This window comes from Aythya fuligula, chromosome 1 (genome assembly GCF_009819795.1).
Source record: "Aythya fuligula isolate bAytFul2 chromosome 1, bAytFul2.pri, whole genome shotgun sequence".
Classification (NCBI taxonomy): domain Eukaryota; kingdom Metazoa; phylum Chordata; class Aves; order Anseriformes; family Anatidae; genus Aythya; species Aythya fuligula.
In genome coordinates this window covers 33,740,548-33,757,535 of record NC_045559.1, presented here as the reverse complement: position 1 = coordinate 33,757,535, position 16,988 = coordinate 33,740,548, and the positions used below count along the sequence as shown (strand labels likewise).

Genomic DNA, 16,988 nt, shown 5'->3' with positions numbered 1-16,988 from the left:
TGTATGGTCAAAAATAGTGTAGTGGATTTTGTGATAGTTGTAAGGGAAAGAACATTTTCCCTGCCTGAAAGAATCACCTGGGTTGAACTGAGTAATAAATGCTGCAACATAAACATTAAAGTCCTTTTTTCCTTGAACTTGCAGAGATTTGACATTCAATCATTTAGCAAGGTTAGATGATTCAAGCTTTGTTGGCTTAAGCGTGCTGGTTGGACTATATATTGGAAACAACAAAGTAAACTACATTGCTGATTGTGCCTTCCGGGGACTTTCCAGTCTACAGACTTTGTAAGTTGACAGACTTGATTTTTGATGTAAAACAAACAAACAAAAAATGAAAAGGAAACAAACAAATAAACAAAAACCCCAGTGCACAGAAAGGTTTTGTTTTGTGTGTTTTTAATTAAAATAATGCACAAACTTTTTCTTAATTTTCCTAGATAAGCATACATTTTTTTCAGTAAGTTATTCTTTTCAGAGTAGTTGTGAAAGGGAAGACTTCTTTCTTTAAGGTTGTGCGCAATGGATGCTGGTAGTTATAAGACAAACTTCCTGTGGCATTATTAGAGTAAAGGCAAATTCAAAGGCAGCAGGCAGCACTGCTACCCACAGCTTTTGGGATCCTGGGTCACAGTTGTGTCTTAACTGGATCAGTGTTTTCCATCGTGGTAGAGCTAGGGTGGCACAACTCAACGCTTCTTATGTTGATGCTTATACTGATAGAGCAGTTGTTGTAAGCATTTGATATATATATATATTTTTTTGAAATAGCATTTTTAAAGGGAGAATAAAGAAGTAAATTAATCTAAAAATATTCTGCTTCATTAGATTCTTCCAATTCTGTATCACCAATTCATCTGTTACCTAGATCAATGAAATAGTTACTTTTCCCTTAGGCTTTGAAATGGTTGTTAACATTCAGAGGTATATTCATTCCTCATACGCTTGGTGTGTGCTATGTTTTTGTTGTTGTTGGTTTTTTTTGTTTTGTTTTGTTTTTTTTTAAGTACGTGGAGAGATACGGGTCATAAAAGATGTAGTCAGAGATTTGTCAGTTGCCTACATTGACATGGTAGGAATTAGGTAGTAGACTTATCCTAGACTTGTTTCTCCTCTAGCCCTACCCTGTTGATTCTTTGTTGAGACACCATCTTTTCACAAATCTCTCTAATCTTTGTGCTTCATAGATAATTTAACTACTACTGTAGACATTACAGGATATAAAAATGATTGATTTATTAATAAATCCGTGTGTTCTCTGTGTGTTAATGTTAAGAACTTAAAAAGGCGCAAATGTGCTTTCATTGAAAGGGGCTGCAGTTGATCTGATGTTCCTTCAGTGATAGTCCCATATCTGAAAAACCTTGCAGGGGAATGGGGGAATGTGGGTATGTTTTCTGACAGTTCTCAAAGCTTTGGTTTTGTGATCTTTCTAATTCTCAGTGGAAAAAGGCATAACTGATAGTTCTCATTGATTTCTCTCCCTATACCCTTTTCCTTTAAATAGGGATCTGAAAAACAATGAAATATCATGGACTATTGAAGATATGAATGGTGCCTTCTCTGGTCTGGATAAACTTACAAAGCTGTGAGTACTGCTACAATATTTTGTCTGATTCCTTAAAAAAAAAAAACAAACAAACAACCTTATATTATGCCTGTTCCAAGGGGCCAGTCCAACATGATGTTATATTTTCCATAGCTGAGATGATTTTTCTCCCTTACCGTTTTGTTTGCCTATAAAATTTTCCTTTCTATAAACAGAACTTTCAGACTTCAAGTCAAATTAATCTGAAATATACATTCAAATTTTAAATGCTGTACTATTTATAGAAACATTTTAGAAAGAATGAGGGTTTCCTATAATATAGGAAGTGTAAGTGTATTATCAAATACTACAGAGGCATAGTGACAGGAATAGTCTTTAATAAAGTAATGCAGCATCCAATAGAAAAGGTTTCTGTGCAAAAAAGATATAATTTGCAAATGCACGTCTACAAATAAAAAAAAGATGCTTATGTGTATACTTTTAAGTAACCTACATCACTGAATTCTATACTTTTAACATCTTTTAAAATCATTGTAAAATTGAGATGTTGAGTACAACAAATGGGTATATTTTAAAGGTGAGGACATTTGCCTGCACTGGGGAAGATTGAATGGTGCTAATTAGTCCAAGTTTAGAAACAAATGTCACAAATGCAATTGTTTAGCTCCAAAAATGCTCCCATCTTTTTTGCATTATATTCTTAATATTTTTCAGGATACTGCAAGGAAACAGGATCAGATCCATTACAAAGAAAGCATTTTCTGGCTTGGATGCACTTGAACACCTGTAAGTAGTAGATATTCACATTTAAACCAACATTGGAAAAAACGAATTTTGATACTAATTGAAACAAAAATAGGACTGACAAGCTTTACTCATGACTTTGAATGGAACACTCCTACCCTGGATGATGGAGTATTCTTAAGAGTTTTCTTCTAATTTTGAAATCTGCTGAATATGAGCTTTGATATTAATGCAGAAAGTGTTACGTGTATTAAGCATGCTATAAAATTCTTTAATATTATTGCTTTGGTTTTTGAGCTAGGGAATCATTTGTATATCAGTAAAGTAGCAAACTATTCCTGGAGTCTTCATTCTAAATACATTCAATTTAATAAATTACTCTTTCCTCCCCTAATGATTTTTATATTTATATTTTATTTATTTTATATTTTTGGATTTTTTTTTAGAGATCTAAGTAACAATGCAATTATGTCAGTTCAAGGAAATGCATTCTCACAAATGAAGAAACTCAAAGAATTGTAAGTTTCTGTCTAAAATGTCACATCTATTAAATGTGTATATCCATATAAACATATAAATAAAAAAGCCTTGTGAGACGTTGCCTGATGCAGTGGTGAACTCTTATTTTAACATCTCTGAAGGTGTCAAAGTTTTCTTACTTTTTACTTTTTAAGTGATGAGTGTATTTAAGTAAGATAGTGTAGGGTAGGAAATGTTCATTTTCTGCTACATTTGGTGTCCGGGGTCCTGATTTTAAATTGGCTGATCTCTAATAGATGTTAGGTAAGGCAGACTTTGATGTAATGTGCTATAACATCAGCAATGCTGTGCTGAGCTGAAGCTTACTGGACCAGTGAAATGAAGTAACGTAATTCTTTTGTAAAGACCTGGTTGTCAGTGCTTATAATTGGGGCCTTCTATCCTGTAGTAGCAAAGTGACAGATCTTCACAAAAGTTGTGAAGCGGTCAATGGGAAGGACTGTATTTTTTTTTTTAGTGAGCTTTTTTTTCCCCTCTCTTTTTCTCTAGATCGAGGCATTAGATTTTATAGCTGCATTTTGCTGAAGAGAAAAATTTAGTCATTGTTCCTGGTGTTTTGAGCACAGTTCATACTTCCTTATTCCTCCTCTATTCATATCAGTCTTCTGTAGTCAGATCTGTTGTTCTGAGTTTCTCTATTGTGTACTGCAGCAACAAACTGGAGAATAGCAAAATGATGTAGTTCTTATTATGAGTACTTGGAGCCTCTCGCTTGTGTTCTCCAGTATTACCATTACCGTGTTGGGCACAGTAGAGAGGGTATCAAGAAACCTTACGTATTTGGTTCATTTAAAGTTCAGTTTGACTCATATTGTGGCATAGTTGTAGAAAGCAGCAGCCATATTCCTACACATAGCCAGCCATTTTTTGCCTTCCACTTCCTTAGTTTGGATCTGGTTGTATTACTTGATTAATTTGCTGAACTTAGCTAGCCAGTTGCAGGGCAATTGCTAGATTTGGCAAAAGAGAAGCTGTGGGAGCCCAGGTCTGACGGGTTTTGATGGAGATGATTTGAAGAGTGATCAGATGTGAAGGAATGACAGGCTAAAACACTGCTCCAGGAGATGTAAGATGCTAGAAGATACCGGTCAATGAACACTTCAGTGAAGTAACTACTGAGAAGTTGCTGTTGTCCCCCTATTACTTCTGAAACATTTGGTGCACCTCAATTATGTTAAACAATATGTAGACAATTATATTAAACAATATGTATGTCTACAGCTATGTTTACTTTCTCAGAAGTACAGTCATTTAATAAAAATTCCCATCTAGTTGTTTTATTTTAAGGCCCCTAGAGAGTAAATCTGAAAACAATATGACATGTATCCTGTGCATCAGAATAGCTAAAACTACTGTGCTTTTACTGCCTCCTGAGAATAACAAGAATGCCCTTAGAACTTCAATGAAAGATGACCTGTTTCATTTAGATGTGAAATGGTCGGCTGACATCCCTGGATTTTTGTTTCTGCAGTGTTAGGGTGAAAAGATAGCACAGAGCTTCTTCCTTTTCAAGAAAAAAAAAAAAAAGAATTTTATGTTAATTAGTATGTCTCCATTTACCTTTACAGCTATTTTTCTTGCTGGATCCATAAATTACTTTTCCTTTTTCACCAAGAGTAGGTAATATTGCAGACTTTGATAAGAGTTTCATTACTGACTGTGTTTTAATTATTTTTTTAAATGGTCATTCTAAGTTTTTAGCTGAAACTGAAACTCTCCCTACTTTACCTATTGATTATATATACACAGAATATACCTTTGGCTTATTCTTTTGCCTTTTTTTTTTTTCTTTCTCTGTGAATGTAGTTATTCATGTAAATTAGGTAAGCTGATAATCATTCCTACACTTGTTATTGCACCACTGACTGTTCTTCATCACCACATCTTCTTTTTAACCATCCTTCCCCAAGGAGGAGAAAAAAATGGAAAATGAGGAAATTGCCTCAGATTTTTTTTGATGTTAACTTTCAGAGAGCCTTCTGGACTGTTGTCCTAAGTGCCCATTCTGTGTCTTCCACTGCTGATGGCAGTTTTGTACCCAAGACACTAGAAATGTGCCTAACTGCCTGGAATTATGTATGTAGTAGAAACAAGGAGTTGAGGATAACATATCTGCTTTGTAAAATACTGAAGTCCTGACAATACAGTAATCAGATTTGAACTAAATAGTATTGGTATCTTTCTCTTAAATAGTATTGGTATCTTTCTCTTATAATGTATGTATTTAGGTTGAAGCTTAGCTTTGTATTGACTTGTGTTCATAAGGACCTGTCTAAAAGAAAAAAAGGCAAACTGTCTTTGAATGTAATTGCTTTTTCTTAGGCACTTAAACACATCGAGTCTCTTGTGTGACTGCCAGTTAAAATGGCTACCACAGTGGTTATCAGAGAACAACTTTCAGAGCTTTGTAAATGCCAGTTGTGCCCATCCTCAGCTGCTAAAAGGCAGAAGTATTTTGCCGTCAGCCTTGATGGATTTGTCTGTGGTGAGTATGTTCTCTATTCCTCATTTCATAGAAAAAAAATTCGCTGAATGAATCAATTTTTTTGTTGTGGTTTCTCTGATATGTTTTTATTTCACTAGTAAAATGGAAAGGGTTTAATATTTGTTAACATTTTCTTCTCTGTTCCCAAACTCTGATGTAGAAAAAAAGTTTGTGGCTTTCTACAAGATGGAAACTGACATTTTTCTGACTTTTGTTTCGTGTACAGCTTATATAGAACATAGCATAGTGTACAAGCGAAAGCTCGACAGTTTGTGGTGGTAAATGTATATGCTTTTCTAGATTTAAAGGATTGATATTGTTTAAATAACTATCATTTTTAAGTGAGACATATTTTGGCAAACTTAAGATGCTGTTTGTGGTTTTGTTTATTTGTAAATTACTTTCATACTTCATCAGATTTGATGTTATTCCTAAGCTGAGAAAATTTGAAGGTAAAATAGCCATATTCTGACCTTTTTTTGTGTGTGCCTGAAGTCTACTTTAGCAGTGTTTGGAATCACCAAGTTGTTGCTTGTATTTCAACTGTATTTTGAAACATCCAATTTCCACAGTTGTACTACTAATATTTTGTATTTCAGTATACCAGATAGTGAATGCCAATAAAATATTCTTACTTGACAGTGTGAGAATTTGAGGTGATAGCATTTGCCTTAAAATAACATATCTCTTCATATGTTTAGTAGCATTCATTATCACCTTGATGTACGTGAGGGAGAGAATAGTGAACATACACTAGGAGTTCAGAGCAAAGATACAAGTGTATTTGAATACTCTGATACATTATGTGAGATCTTGGAAAATCACAGGAAACAGAAAGCTAACAGGATGTCATATTTTGTTGTGCACATTTGATTTTTCTCTTAATGCAATTCAAACTTTATATTCTTTGGAGACAACAGTTATCATATTTGTCTTCTCAATAACTTTCATTTTGTTGCAAACCGGATTGCTTAATTTTTGCTATTTCTAAACATATCCTGTTTTTAGTGACAAAGCAGGCACAGAATATAAAATAATACATAAAAAAAAAAAAAAATTATCCTTTCATGTTAGCATTCAAATGTTTTAATATATTAATGTTAACTAATGAGTACATAGTGCATAATTTAGCTAGTGCTGAAAAGTAGAAGTTGACATAGTGCAGGAAATTACTGATTGTTCGATAGTTAATGAAGTATATATGAATAATATATAATTATTTATGAGAAACTCAGGCAATATATTCAGTTGGGGGATTTAAATATATATCTCTTATTTTTTAAACCACAGGGGACAGCGATCTTTCTTTTAGTTGCTGAATGCCATTTGTAATGAATTAATTTTAAAACATTTAAAATGTGTGGCAAAGAGGGATGTATTAAGAGTAAGTAGATACATTTAACACACAAAGTAACTGTGATGCAGAAGTAACTAGAATCTGTTAATGAAATCAGTGGGTGTTTCACTGCTTACTTTATTAAATCTTTAAAAGTGTGCTATCATTAGACTTTTGGATGTACATGCATTATAAGTTTAAAATGACCACGTTTGCTTTATAGAGTTTTCAGGAGGAATAGATTGAAACTGAAACTAAAATAATCTATTACATATTATTTGTTGTAAGTGTATAAATCCTTCAAATCATGTGAAGTTACACTTTTAAAAACAGGAGACAGGAGAGAGTCATCCTGTATTTGTTAAAGGAAGACACATATTAGACAAGCTTCTGTGAAGCTAAAAATAGGAAAACCATATAATTTATATTTTCTAAAAGCATGTATTTCAAGCTGAAACAAATCATGAAACGTTTCTGTACCAAAGATACCTGTGGAAGAAAAGTAGAAGAGATGCTTTGGTGACCTGAATTAATTCAGTTTAATGTTGCTAAAAAAAAATAAAATAAAATAAAAAAGAAGTATAGCCCAGGTGAGGAATAGTTATCCATTATATAATAGCCGAGTGGCTTCTATAAAGTAAGAAATATATTCCTCAAAAGTGAAAGAGTGTATGTTTGTGATACGTCTGTGTAACTGTGTTTGTGTGATACATGTACTCAAATAAACATGCTGTACTGAAAAAAAAAAAAAAAAAAAAAAAAAAAAAAAAAACAAACCAGGTTTGCTATTTTATCCTGAGATGTTATTTTGTATTCTGTAATACTGCTTATTTGAGTGACTTTCTCACAGCTTCCCCCAAATAATTGCCACATTAAATTATATTGTTATTCCATTGATAATACGACTGAAACAGAGTGAAATATGTCCTGCTGTAGTTTCATGTGGCTCATTTAAGTATATACTATGTTTTCTTAAAGTTATCTTTGAGCAAAGTCAATGCAAGTATTAAGTATTTTTGCAAATGCTGTAATCTGTCTTGGGGACAGATTAATACACAGGTATAAAGGAGGTAAAACTAAGTGGCCTGGGAGATTTTTAAGATGCACATCCAAGATCAGGAGTCCCAGATCAGGAGGACTTCCATGTTACCCTGTAGCTGGAGCTCAGCTACAGACTTCCAGGTGTTCTATAGATGGTTCAGGTACGGGCTATCTGTATGTTCTTTTGCAACATGCTATGTTGAGGTTTTTCAAAGAAATTACACTTTGATCCTTTTGTTTGTTGCTCTGAAGCAGATGAGACATAAAAAGGCGAAGGGGTGAGGTAAAGCCTTTAACGCTCTGCAGTGCGAGCAAGTCTGTGGTAAGGAGTAGTTTGGATTTAGGAAGGCTTTTCCTTCACTACGTGCAGAGTTTGGGCTTGAGCCTTTGTTGGTAGATAGGAGACATCATGGAGCTGGGAATACTCTAAGCTTCTACTTCTGGAGACCAAGCATTTAATTGCCCATTCCTTTTGTATATGCGTCTACATGCATTTGACAAAATAACTAGTTCAGAAGGTGACTAACCGTGTGAAGTAACATAAGTGTTGTTAGGGTAACTTACTCTCCATGAAAGGACCTCCAGAAAATAACCGTTTGATATTTTTGTGTGGAGTCTTCTTAGGGATTCAGCACTGCTGCATTTGCAAGGTATACAAAACGCTGCAAATAATCTGAAAAATTACTTTGTGCATGATTTTTTTTTGTGCGTGTGTATGGGTTTTGGGAAAACCCTGGACTTTAACTTGCTGTTTCTGATAGCAGAAGAACTATGCTTTCAATAAAGAAAAAATCATAGCAACCTCAGGTGTTGTAAAGATGAAGGGTAGGCTTCATGACTGACATTTGAAATAGTTCTTACAGATGTCAAGGGGTAGTTCTTTTCAGTGCTTCTGTTGAACAAACTGTACATGCAGTCTGCTTTTAAATGTGCTTTCTCTTCAATAAGAGATGACTTGGCAGAAAAAAATCATAAATATGGCATCTTTAAATGCCCTAAGGTTGACAAAACTTAAAATGAAAGCATTGTGTATCCATTTTATAAATACTTAGTTGACTCTTCTCTCAAACTATAAAAACAAGTCTTACAAACTCTTTCTAAAAAGAGTCCTCAGGGCTCACATATATTTTTCTCTTCCTCGGTGTTACTTTTTGTTTTTCTCCCTTCTCCCCTCCGTGCAGATGATTTTCCTAAGCCACAGATAACTGTCCAGCCAGAAACCCAGTCAGCAATTAAAGGCTCCAATTTGAGTTTTGTATGTTCGGCAGCCAGCAGCAGTGATTCCCCAATGACTTTTGCATGGAAGAAAGACAATGAATTACTGCATGATGCTGAAATGGAGAATTATGCACACCTCCGGGCACAGGGTGGTGAAGTGATGGAGTATACTACCATCCTTCGGCTACGCAACGTTGAATTCAGCAATGAAGGGAAATACCAGTGTGTTATTTCAAATCACTTTGGTTCATCCTACTCTGTTAAAGCCAAACTTACAGTAAACAGTAAGTTATGTTACTTTTTGCTTGTGGATTTGAAATATAATCATTTTAATCAAGATATGTAAACATATTTCTTTCCATTCTCATCATCTGCATCTTTTAGAAGATCCCTTAATAAGCTGAGATTTCTTGAAACGTATCTGGTTCCAAGATCACCGTCCAGTTTTACATCTGGGCCCACTGTGCTGAACTAGTATAGCAAAAAAAAACAAACCAAATTTTTAGTAAATGTGACAAGTCTGTGTAACACAACAGGAAAATACTAATCTAAATACTAATATTTTCTTCACAGGGGGTATGTCTATACTGTTTAAAGAGTTTCTGTGGCAAGATCATGAAGGAAGCTGTTAGCAGAATTAGATTTTGATCTTGGTAGTCCTGCAGACTTCATATCTCCCTCCTTTTCTGTTAGCTGTCTATTGATAAATTCAGGTTGTATGGGTTTACTGCTTTTTTAGGCCTAAGAAGGGTGTTAAAATAATGAATACGCTGTGCTAAAAATAAATATGTCTTTCATATATGATTTATTATTCATTTTGGTATCACTAATTTCCTTTAGTGCTGCCTTCATTTACGAAGATTCCCATGGACTTAACCATTCGTGCTGGGGCAATGGCACGTTTGGAATGTGCTGCAGTTGGACATCCTGTCCCCCAGATTGCTTGGCAGAAAGACGGTGGAACAGATTTTCCTGCAGCACGCAAGAGGCGTATGCATGTCATGCCTGAAGATGACGTATTCTTTATTGTTGACGTGAAAATAGAGGACACAGGCGTTTATAGCTGTACAGCTCAGAACACTGCTGGAAGCATTTCAGCTAATGCAACGTTAACAGTACTAGGTAAAAAAATTGGCAATCCTTAAAGACATAAGTCTTCTCGAAGATCAGAACTATTGCTGAGCAGTTTTAAAATCGTATGCTGACTAAAAATAACATTATTTTTAGTCATAGTAAGAATAGAATAGTAATTATAATCTTCTGAAATATTATGTATTGACACATAATTATAGATTAGAAATATGTATTCCAGCACACAATCACTATTATAATGCACAGTAATAAAGGATAGTTTATGCTTCATTTCTCAGATACAGAATGAAACAACTTATAATATGTAGAAAAAGAAAAATGGGCTGATGTCTTTCTTTAGAGATTTTTTTTTTTACTTTTAATTTCCTGATGTTTTGTTACCATCTTTAACCTATTTCTTTACACTCCTAAGTGTGTGTGATTTTATCTTTGTAAGGAAAACAAGCATCTAATCTGATCAACTAACATGCAGACTGCAGGCTCTTAGTTCAAATTCCTTGAAAGTGTTTTCTCTCAGAACGACAGTAAGCTTCATTAGCCCTTACTGATGCATTTAATTTAGCTTTCCTCTTGAGCTGTGAAGGAAAGGGGCATATTCCCATTCTTTCAAGGTCACATAAAGCCTATTCTTTCTTTTCAGAAACACCATCATTTTTGCGGCCTTTGCTGGATCGAACTGTAACAAAAGGTGAAACCTGCAGTCTTGCAGTGCATTGCTGGTGGTAGCCCTCCACCCCGACTGAACTGGACTAAGGATGACAGCCCTCTCGTGGTAACAGAAAGACATTTCTTTGCTGCAAGCAATCAGTTACTAATTATTGTAGATACAGATGTAGAAGATGCTGGGAAGTACACTTGTGAAATGTCTAATACACTTGGAACAGAACGAGGCAACATTCGTCTTAATGTAATTCCTACTCCCACCTGTGATTCTCCTCAAAACATTGCTCCATCACTTGATGATGATGGATGGGCCACAGTTGGCATTGTGATCATAGCTGTGGTTTGCTGCGTGGTGGGCACGTCCTTGGTTTGGGTGGTCATCATCTACCACACCAGAAGGAGAAATGAAGATTGCAGCATCACAAATACAGGTGTGTAAACTGAAGGTTAGTCTTGGAAGGAAGAAAAAAAAATATGTTTGTGGTTACTTTCCAATGACTTTGTTGTAGGAACATTTATGTGCTTTTAGTCATTCAGAAGAGTGAATTGCTTGTTACTTTCAGCACTGTGCTGACAAATTTAAAATGCTCTACAAACCCTGAAGTATGCTGATGGCTTTTGTGCATGTTTTGCTTCACCACAGATGAAACAAATTTGCCTGCTGACATTCCAAGTTACCTGTCATCCCAGGGCACGCTGGCTGAAAGGCAGGATGGATATGGTTCATCTGAAAATGGCAGTCATCATCAGTTTCTAACGTCTTCCATGGGAGGGTATTTCTTACAGCAGAGGGACAGTAATGGTAAGTATGAAATGTTAAGCAGATTTTCCAGCTCACTTGAGTAGCTACAGTTTGGCTATTGTCTGCTAACTTATTGAAATAGCACTAGTGAAACATCTTCACCGAAGTTGAAGAGAGGGTATAAGACTTATTGCATGTGCTTGCATCAACAAGCTAATAACAGAAACTTGGTTCTGTCCATCCAGATGACACTATGGTTTTGCTTAAATCTTTTTCCTCTAGTCTCAAGGGTAACTTTAAACTGATGTTCACATTTCTGAAACAAGAGTGTTCAAAAGGATTGTGTGGTCTTCCTCTGTTGCAGCTTGAAAAGGATGCTGTAATGCAATGTAGAGATGGGTGCTAATACCGGCGTAACTTTAGTATAATATAATTGGTAAAGTTTCCTGTTAGAAAAGTTGTTAGGGTCAATGTTAACAAGCAGTTTAAGGTGAGTGTAGATTTAAAGATGCAGTATTTTTTATGTATTTGGCCACTAAGAATCTAAAACATACGTCAGTTTGGGAGGAAAATGCATCTTACTGGGAAGGAGTAAGAATAGAGATGCCGTCAGCTGATGTCAATGGAGCAGTTGTGAGGTAATGAGAGGAGCTGCCTCGTTGCAGAGCAAGGACCATGGAGCAAGTCCATAGCTTTCAGGCTGCTGAGCTGAAAGGCAGAAGAGCTGTTGGAGCAGCCAGTGACTCCCTCTGACTTTTCCACCCATAAATTTATCATTACCTCTCTCTGCTCCAAAAGGAGCAGTGTGCTCTGCTATGCAAACAGAAAATGAGCCTGGCTTCCAGTGTTTTAGAGGAAGCAAGTCCTTGGTTACTGATAATATAATGAAGCAAAGTGTGACACGTTCTCAGTCAAGCTAATTAATTGAGTGCTTTCTAGAATTAGCCTTTTCATCAAAAGGTTAGGTTAAACTTAAGCAAGCTCTAAATATACTGTGAAATTTAATTGAAAAGCTTAGGTTTTTAGCAGAATTTACCTAAAAAGCATAAATTGAAGCTTAATAAAAGACCATACGCTGACATGTCAATTATATTTTTAAGGTATTTGCCACCTAGATAATGGCAGTGAAACAGACATGGAGGGTGTTGCAGATCCATTCCTATGCCACTATCTGGGGACTTCAGGGACTTTGTATTTAAAAGGAAACACATATGGTTCTGAGGCCTTTGAAGCCTGCAGCACAAGTAAGTTGGAAAAAAAATATAATTCTAATTCAATTTTACGCAATGATAAATCTTTATAAAAAAAAAATTGTCATCTTCTTTAGGTTGCAGTCCTGACCAAAGAACAGTAAACCTGGACCCATATGAGTCTGGATATTTAAAGAAAAAGGACTGTTACCAATACTCGCCTCCACTGGAAGATCCTTTTGACCAATGTGTTGGCATTGTTGGAATGCAGGCTGCAAGTGGCAAATTGATTACCTCCATTTATACTCAAAATGAAGGAACTGGACTAAAAAGCGGAAGTCTTAACTCAGACAAATTTGATTTAAACAGAAGTTTGGAACCGTCATCTATTATCAGTAACAGCACTTTCATGGGTATGTTTCTCACTGTTTTTACTCAAGCTGTTGGTGTTCTTATCATCTGCCATTCCCTATTTGCAACACTACGCAAATCTGATTTCTCAGTTTTTGTTTCCCCCTCCTACAATAAGTACTCTTCGATAGTGCTTTGCTCATACAGCTAGTGTTGTGAAAAAAATAATTTTGTTCAGTGTTGTATGGGTTTCTTTCAGCAGGTGTCAGCAAATTCAGTAAGATAATACAGCATGTGGAATACAAGTACTATTGAAAGGAAGAGAGGAGAGATGGGAAGTAGCTGAGGAAAGGCAGTTGGAGAGTTGTACTTGACATTTTGCATGTGTTCTTGTGTCCTCTCCCCTTCCTTCGCAAGTAATTCACAATATGGCAGTGTCTATTTTTAAGGCATGCCCAACATGATGAGATACAGAACTGTATGATTAAGCTGTATCTCCACAGCAGTGCACCAGTACAGTTGGATGCTTCCGAATTGGGTGTGCCCTCTGTATCGAACTGGGAGTTTAGGCAGGATATTGGGCCCTCTCCTGTGTTACAGAGAGGGTGGCTTGGGTTTATTCAGAAGCAGAATTGACCTTCTTCAAAGAAGTCCTCAGATACATGGACTTGTACCACAGACGTGGTAGCCCAGTGAGGTGATTCACCCCTGGTTGTAACTGTGAGCCTCTTCTAAGGAGTGTTAGGTACAGCAAAGTGAACGTTTTGAAAGCTCAGGAACAGAAAAGTGATTGCAGTAAAACTGCATAATGAGCAGATCTTAGATTACCAGAATGTCTTAATAGCTCACATTTACACATCTCTTCAGCGGTGTGGGTTTTTATCTTAACGTGCTGGCAGATTTCCATAAATGCTAGGGTTCTTAAGTACATCTTCTCAAACTTCAGGCATAACAGAAGTTTTGCCTACCAGGCAAAAGGTGCACAGGAGGGCTGGGGCAGGTGAGGAGACTGACTCTAGTGTGTGAGGATATATTGTAATGCTGTCAGCCACAACTATTTACTCTTCAATGTAAGGCACTATAGAAAAATGCTCTGTCCACCCCTCCAGTCTCTTCTTTTTCTTGGTGTGAATGACAGAAGAGTTCCTGAAGGGGAAAAAGGTTGCTTTAATTTTGAAGCTCACTAATTTTTTGGGTTGGTTTGGTTGGTTGATTTAAAATGCATATAAACACACGTACTGCTTTCATGCCTGTGATATCTGAGTGCCAAGTGCACTCAGATACTGTCGACTCTTTCCTGGCTCGTGTATCAGCAGACTTGTTCAGGGCCTGGATCTGCCTGCTGAGGCGAGGGAACCTGTGGGAATGTGTATCACTGGGCTCTTTGTTCTCCAGGGGTAGGGAGGGAGGTAGAAGTTCTAAAGCTTCACCCCTTCAAAAGCCAGATGTTCAGAACATAAAACATTGCAGATGCCACAACATCTGGCAGAGGCCTGGGACTGCACACAGCCTCTGGCTGCCTGCCACTATTGCGGTGGTAGGACTCTGCAGATAGGGCTTTACCACACATGTCCTGCAGAAAGAAAGTGGCTCTGCTGTGTGAGGATACAGCCTTGAGGGTTCATACCACCCTTTCTGCCCTAAAAACCTATACAGAGTTACTTGTCAATTTTCTGAGATACTACCAACCCAAGCTGCATTATCACTGTCTTGGATATTCATTATCATTAGACCTCTTCACTCAAAAGATCCTGTGGTTAGATCTTGGAGATGGGTGTGAAAGAGGTCTTGATACTTTTCTTGCCTTTAGTTTTGGAGTTGCTTCTTCAGCATCATTGTCTTCAAATCCAGCCCCCTTTTTACCCCTACAATCACAATGAAGAAAGGCATTAACAGCAGTGCTGGTGTGTGAGGCAGAAAGTTCACAGCTTGGATTTTTTTTTTTTAAAGGACAGTTCATTTGTAGCTTTGGTGCTGAGGCACAGCCTTTATGTTGTGTTAGGAGCAAAATTGCTTTGCAAATCACTGATACAAATATGGATCTCATCCAAATCCATTTTTAGTAACATCTCAAATTAAAATTTCAGTTGAAACTTTTACTTGTAGCAAATAGGTGAAACTAGAAGTATGGCTTCAAAAATGAGCCTGTGACACATTCTCCTCAGAAAGTGTTTTAGGTATCACAGATACTACGCTTTGTGTCAGCTGTGTTAGGGCATCAGAGAAAGCCTTCTTGTGGAGGTGTTAACACTAGCACCTTACTAATAGTGAAGAGCGAGGGGAAACACTGATTATTTTCTGGCTAGTGAATACAGATATTTATAAATAGACATTCAACTGAAATGCGACATTCTCCTTTGGTTTATATCTGTTTCTAGCCAGTTGCAGGCAGAGAAATGAACAGGTGTGAATGAAAGCATAGTTTGGCTGACAGGACCTTTATTACTAATAGGAAATGTTAGCCAGAAGAAAGACTGTTTTAGCATTCAGATTGCATGATGGTGGGTGTTGTATAACCATATTCTAATTATTCTTTTAATTTGTGCTGAACTGCATTGCAGATTTCATGTGTCATTGGTTCACTGAAGAACAGGACAGAGTGACTGTTCTGACTTAGAACAGTTCTGCATTAGAACAATCTTGTGATTTGTTTATAGTTTGGTCTCTGTCCTTCCCAAAGAAAACAGGCATGGGAGTAGTCATGAAAACAAAGGTAATGAAGTTACGTCGTGTGTGGCTGTCAAGTCATTTACGTTGGAAATGTTTTATAAAGTCTCAGGTGGTAGAATCTTGCCATATAGCTGTGATCACACTTAGGTTTTCTTTTAACAGGAAGAATAATAGTTACATAAAATCTCACCTTTGTAAACTTTTGCTTGTGTCAGTCCTTGGCTTTCATTCTAATGTGAAGCCCTCAGTGAAACACAATCTGTCTGCATCAATGTTTCTGTACTTACACATTTGCTATCTTTCAGGAACATTTGGAAAGCCTTTATGGAGGCCTCAGCTGGACTCTCTTTCAAGTCATAGACAGCCAGCATGTTGCCAACCAAAAACCTCCCATACTAATCCTCATGCTTCGTTGGACTTTGATTCAGAGGCAGATGAAGATGGAAAGGAAAGGACAGTTTCTAGAGGAGAAGATAGCATTTATACTTACAAACAGTCATTTGAAAACTCAGGACTTCTACTTTTCAATCCTGTGATTTGGATACATAGCTTCTTTCAGACCTGCCATTGATATCTGGAACCAAAGAAATACTTTGACATACTACTACCTCAGTGTGGAATTTTATTTAAAAAGGGAATAAGGAAAGGAAGAAGGGAAGAAAGAAACCACATGATGCTATGAACTCAGAACAAATAAATGCATTTTTATTCAAATAAAACAAAATTGCCAAAATGCTCTGAGTTTTTTATACAGGGAAAGCATTCCTTATAAAAATACTATATTTCTAATTATTTTATAGCTTTGTTTTATGCAAATAATATCTTGTAAATTAATGGTGTAAATAATACAGCATATGTATTTCTATGTCAGACTTCATTTTATTGAAATGAGTAGTGAGCATTCTAATTTTGTACTGTTACTTACACCTTTTTTATAAATGGAAACTCCATGCTGTTTGCAGGTATCATGCATCTTATTTGCACATTACTTTTAATAAACTATGCTGCCATGTGGTCTCTGACCCACATTACTGTATGAAGAATGAGAAGTGTGAATTCTGTTTATAGATAGAGAAAAGGAGTATTGCATCTGTAGGTGTCTTCTGTTGCATGTTTTCACCTTGATTTGCCTGAAACTTGTGTTTCTGGATTTACTGTGTTAAATGTGTTCATCTTCTAAGAGGGGTGTGGTCCTGCCACAACTCCTGGTGGTTGGTAAGATAGCTTCAATCTATTTGTGCCAAAATAAATATGCAAATCTTCCACTTTCTGCATTCCCACAATCAACTATGTATGCACACATTCTCAGTTTTCATGCACACAAGACTGTATCACTGTCTGTGCCTGCAACTAGTGTGCATGCATCT

At 36.4% G+C, this 16,988-nt stretch overlaps 1 protein-coding gene across 1 annotated transcript in view; it reads left to right on the top strand.

The window, feature by feature from the left end:
• LRIG3 (leucine rich repeats and immunoglobulin like domains 3) overlaps nt 1-16,631 on the top strand; it is a gene marked incomplete at its 5' end in the record, with an annotated part of 43,265 nt that extends 26,634 nt beyond the window's left edge. Inside the window, 16 exon segments of the mRNA XM_032206923.1 lie at nt 72-81; nt 147-288; nt 1,508-1,588; nt 2,264-2,335; nt 2,740-2,811; nt 5,156-5,283; nt 5,286-5,318; nt 8,877-9,197; nt 9,754-10,035; nt 10,646-10,701; nt 10,703-11,099; nt 11,312-11,470; nt 12,511-12,654; nt 12,738-13,013; nt 15,927-16,127; nt 16,130-16,631. Coding sequence (XP_032062814.1) covers nt 72-81; nt 147-288; nt 1,508-1,588; nt 2,264-2,335; nt 2,740-2,811; nt 5,156-5,283; nt 5,286-5,318; nt 8,877-9,197; nt 9,754-10,035; nt 10,646-10,701; nt 10,703-11,099; nt 11,312-11,470; nt 12,511-12,654; nt 12,738-13,013; nt 15,927-16,127; nt 16,130-16,170 — 2,415 coding nt within the window.
• Between the last annotated feature and the right edge of the window lie 357 nt (nt 16,632-16,988).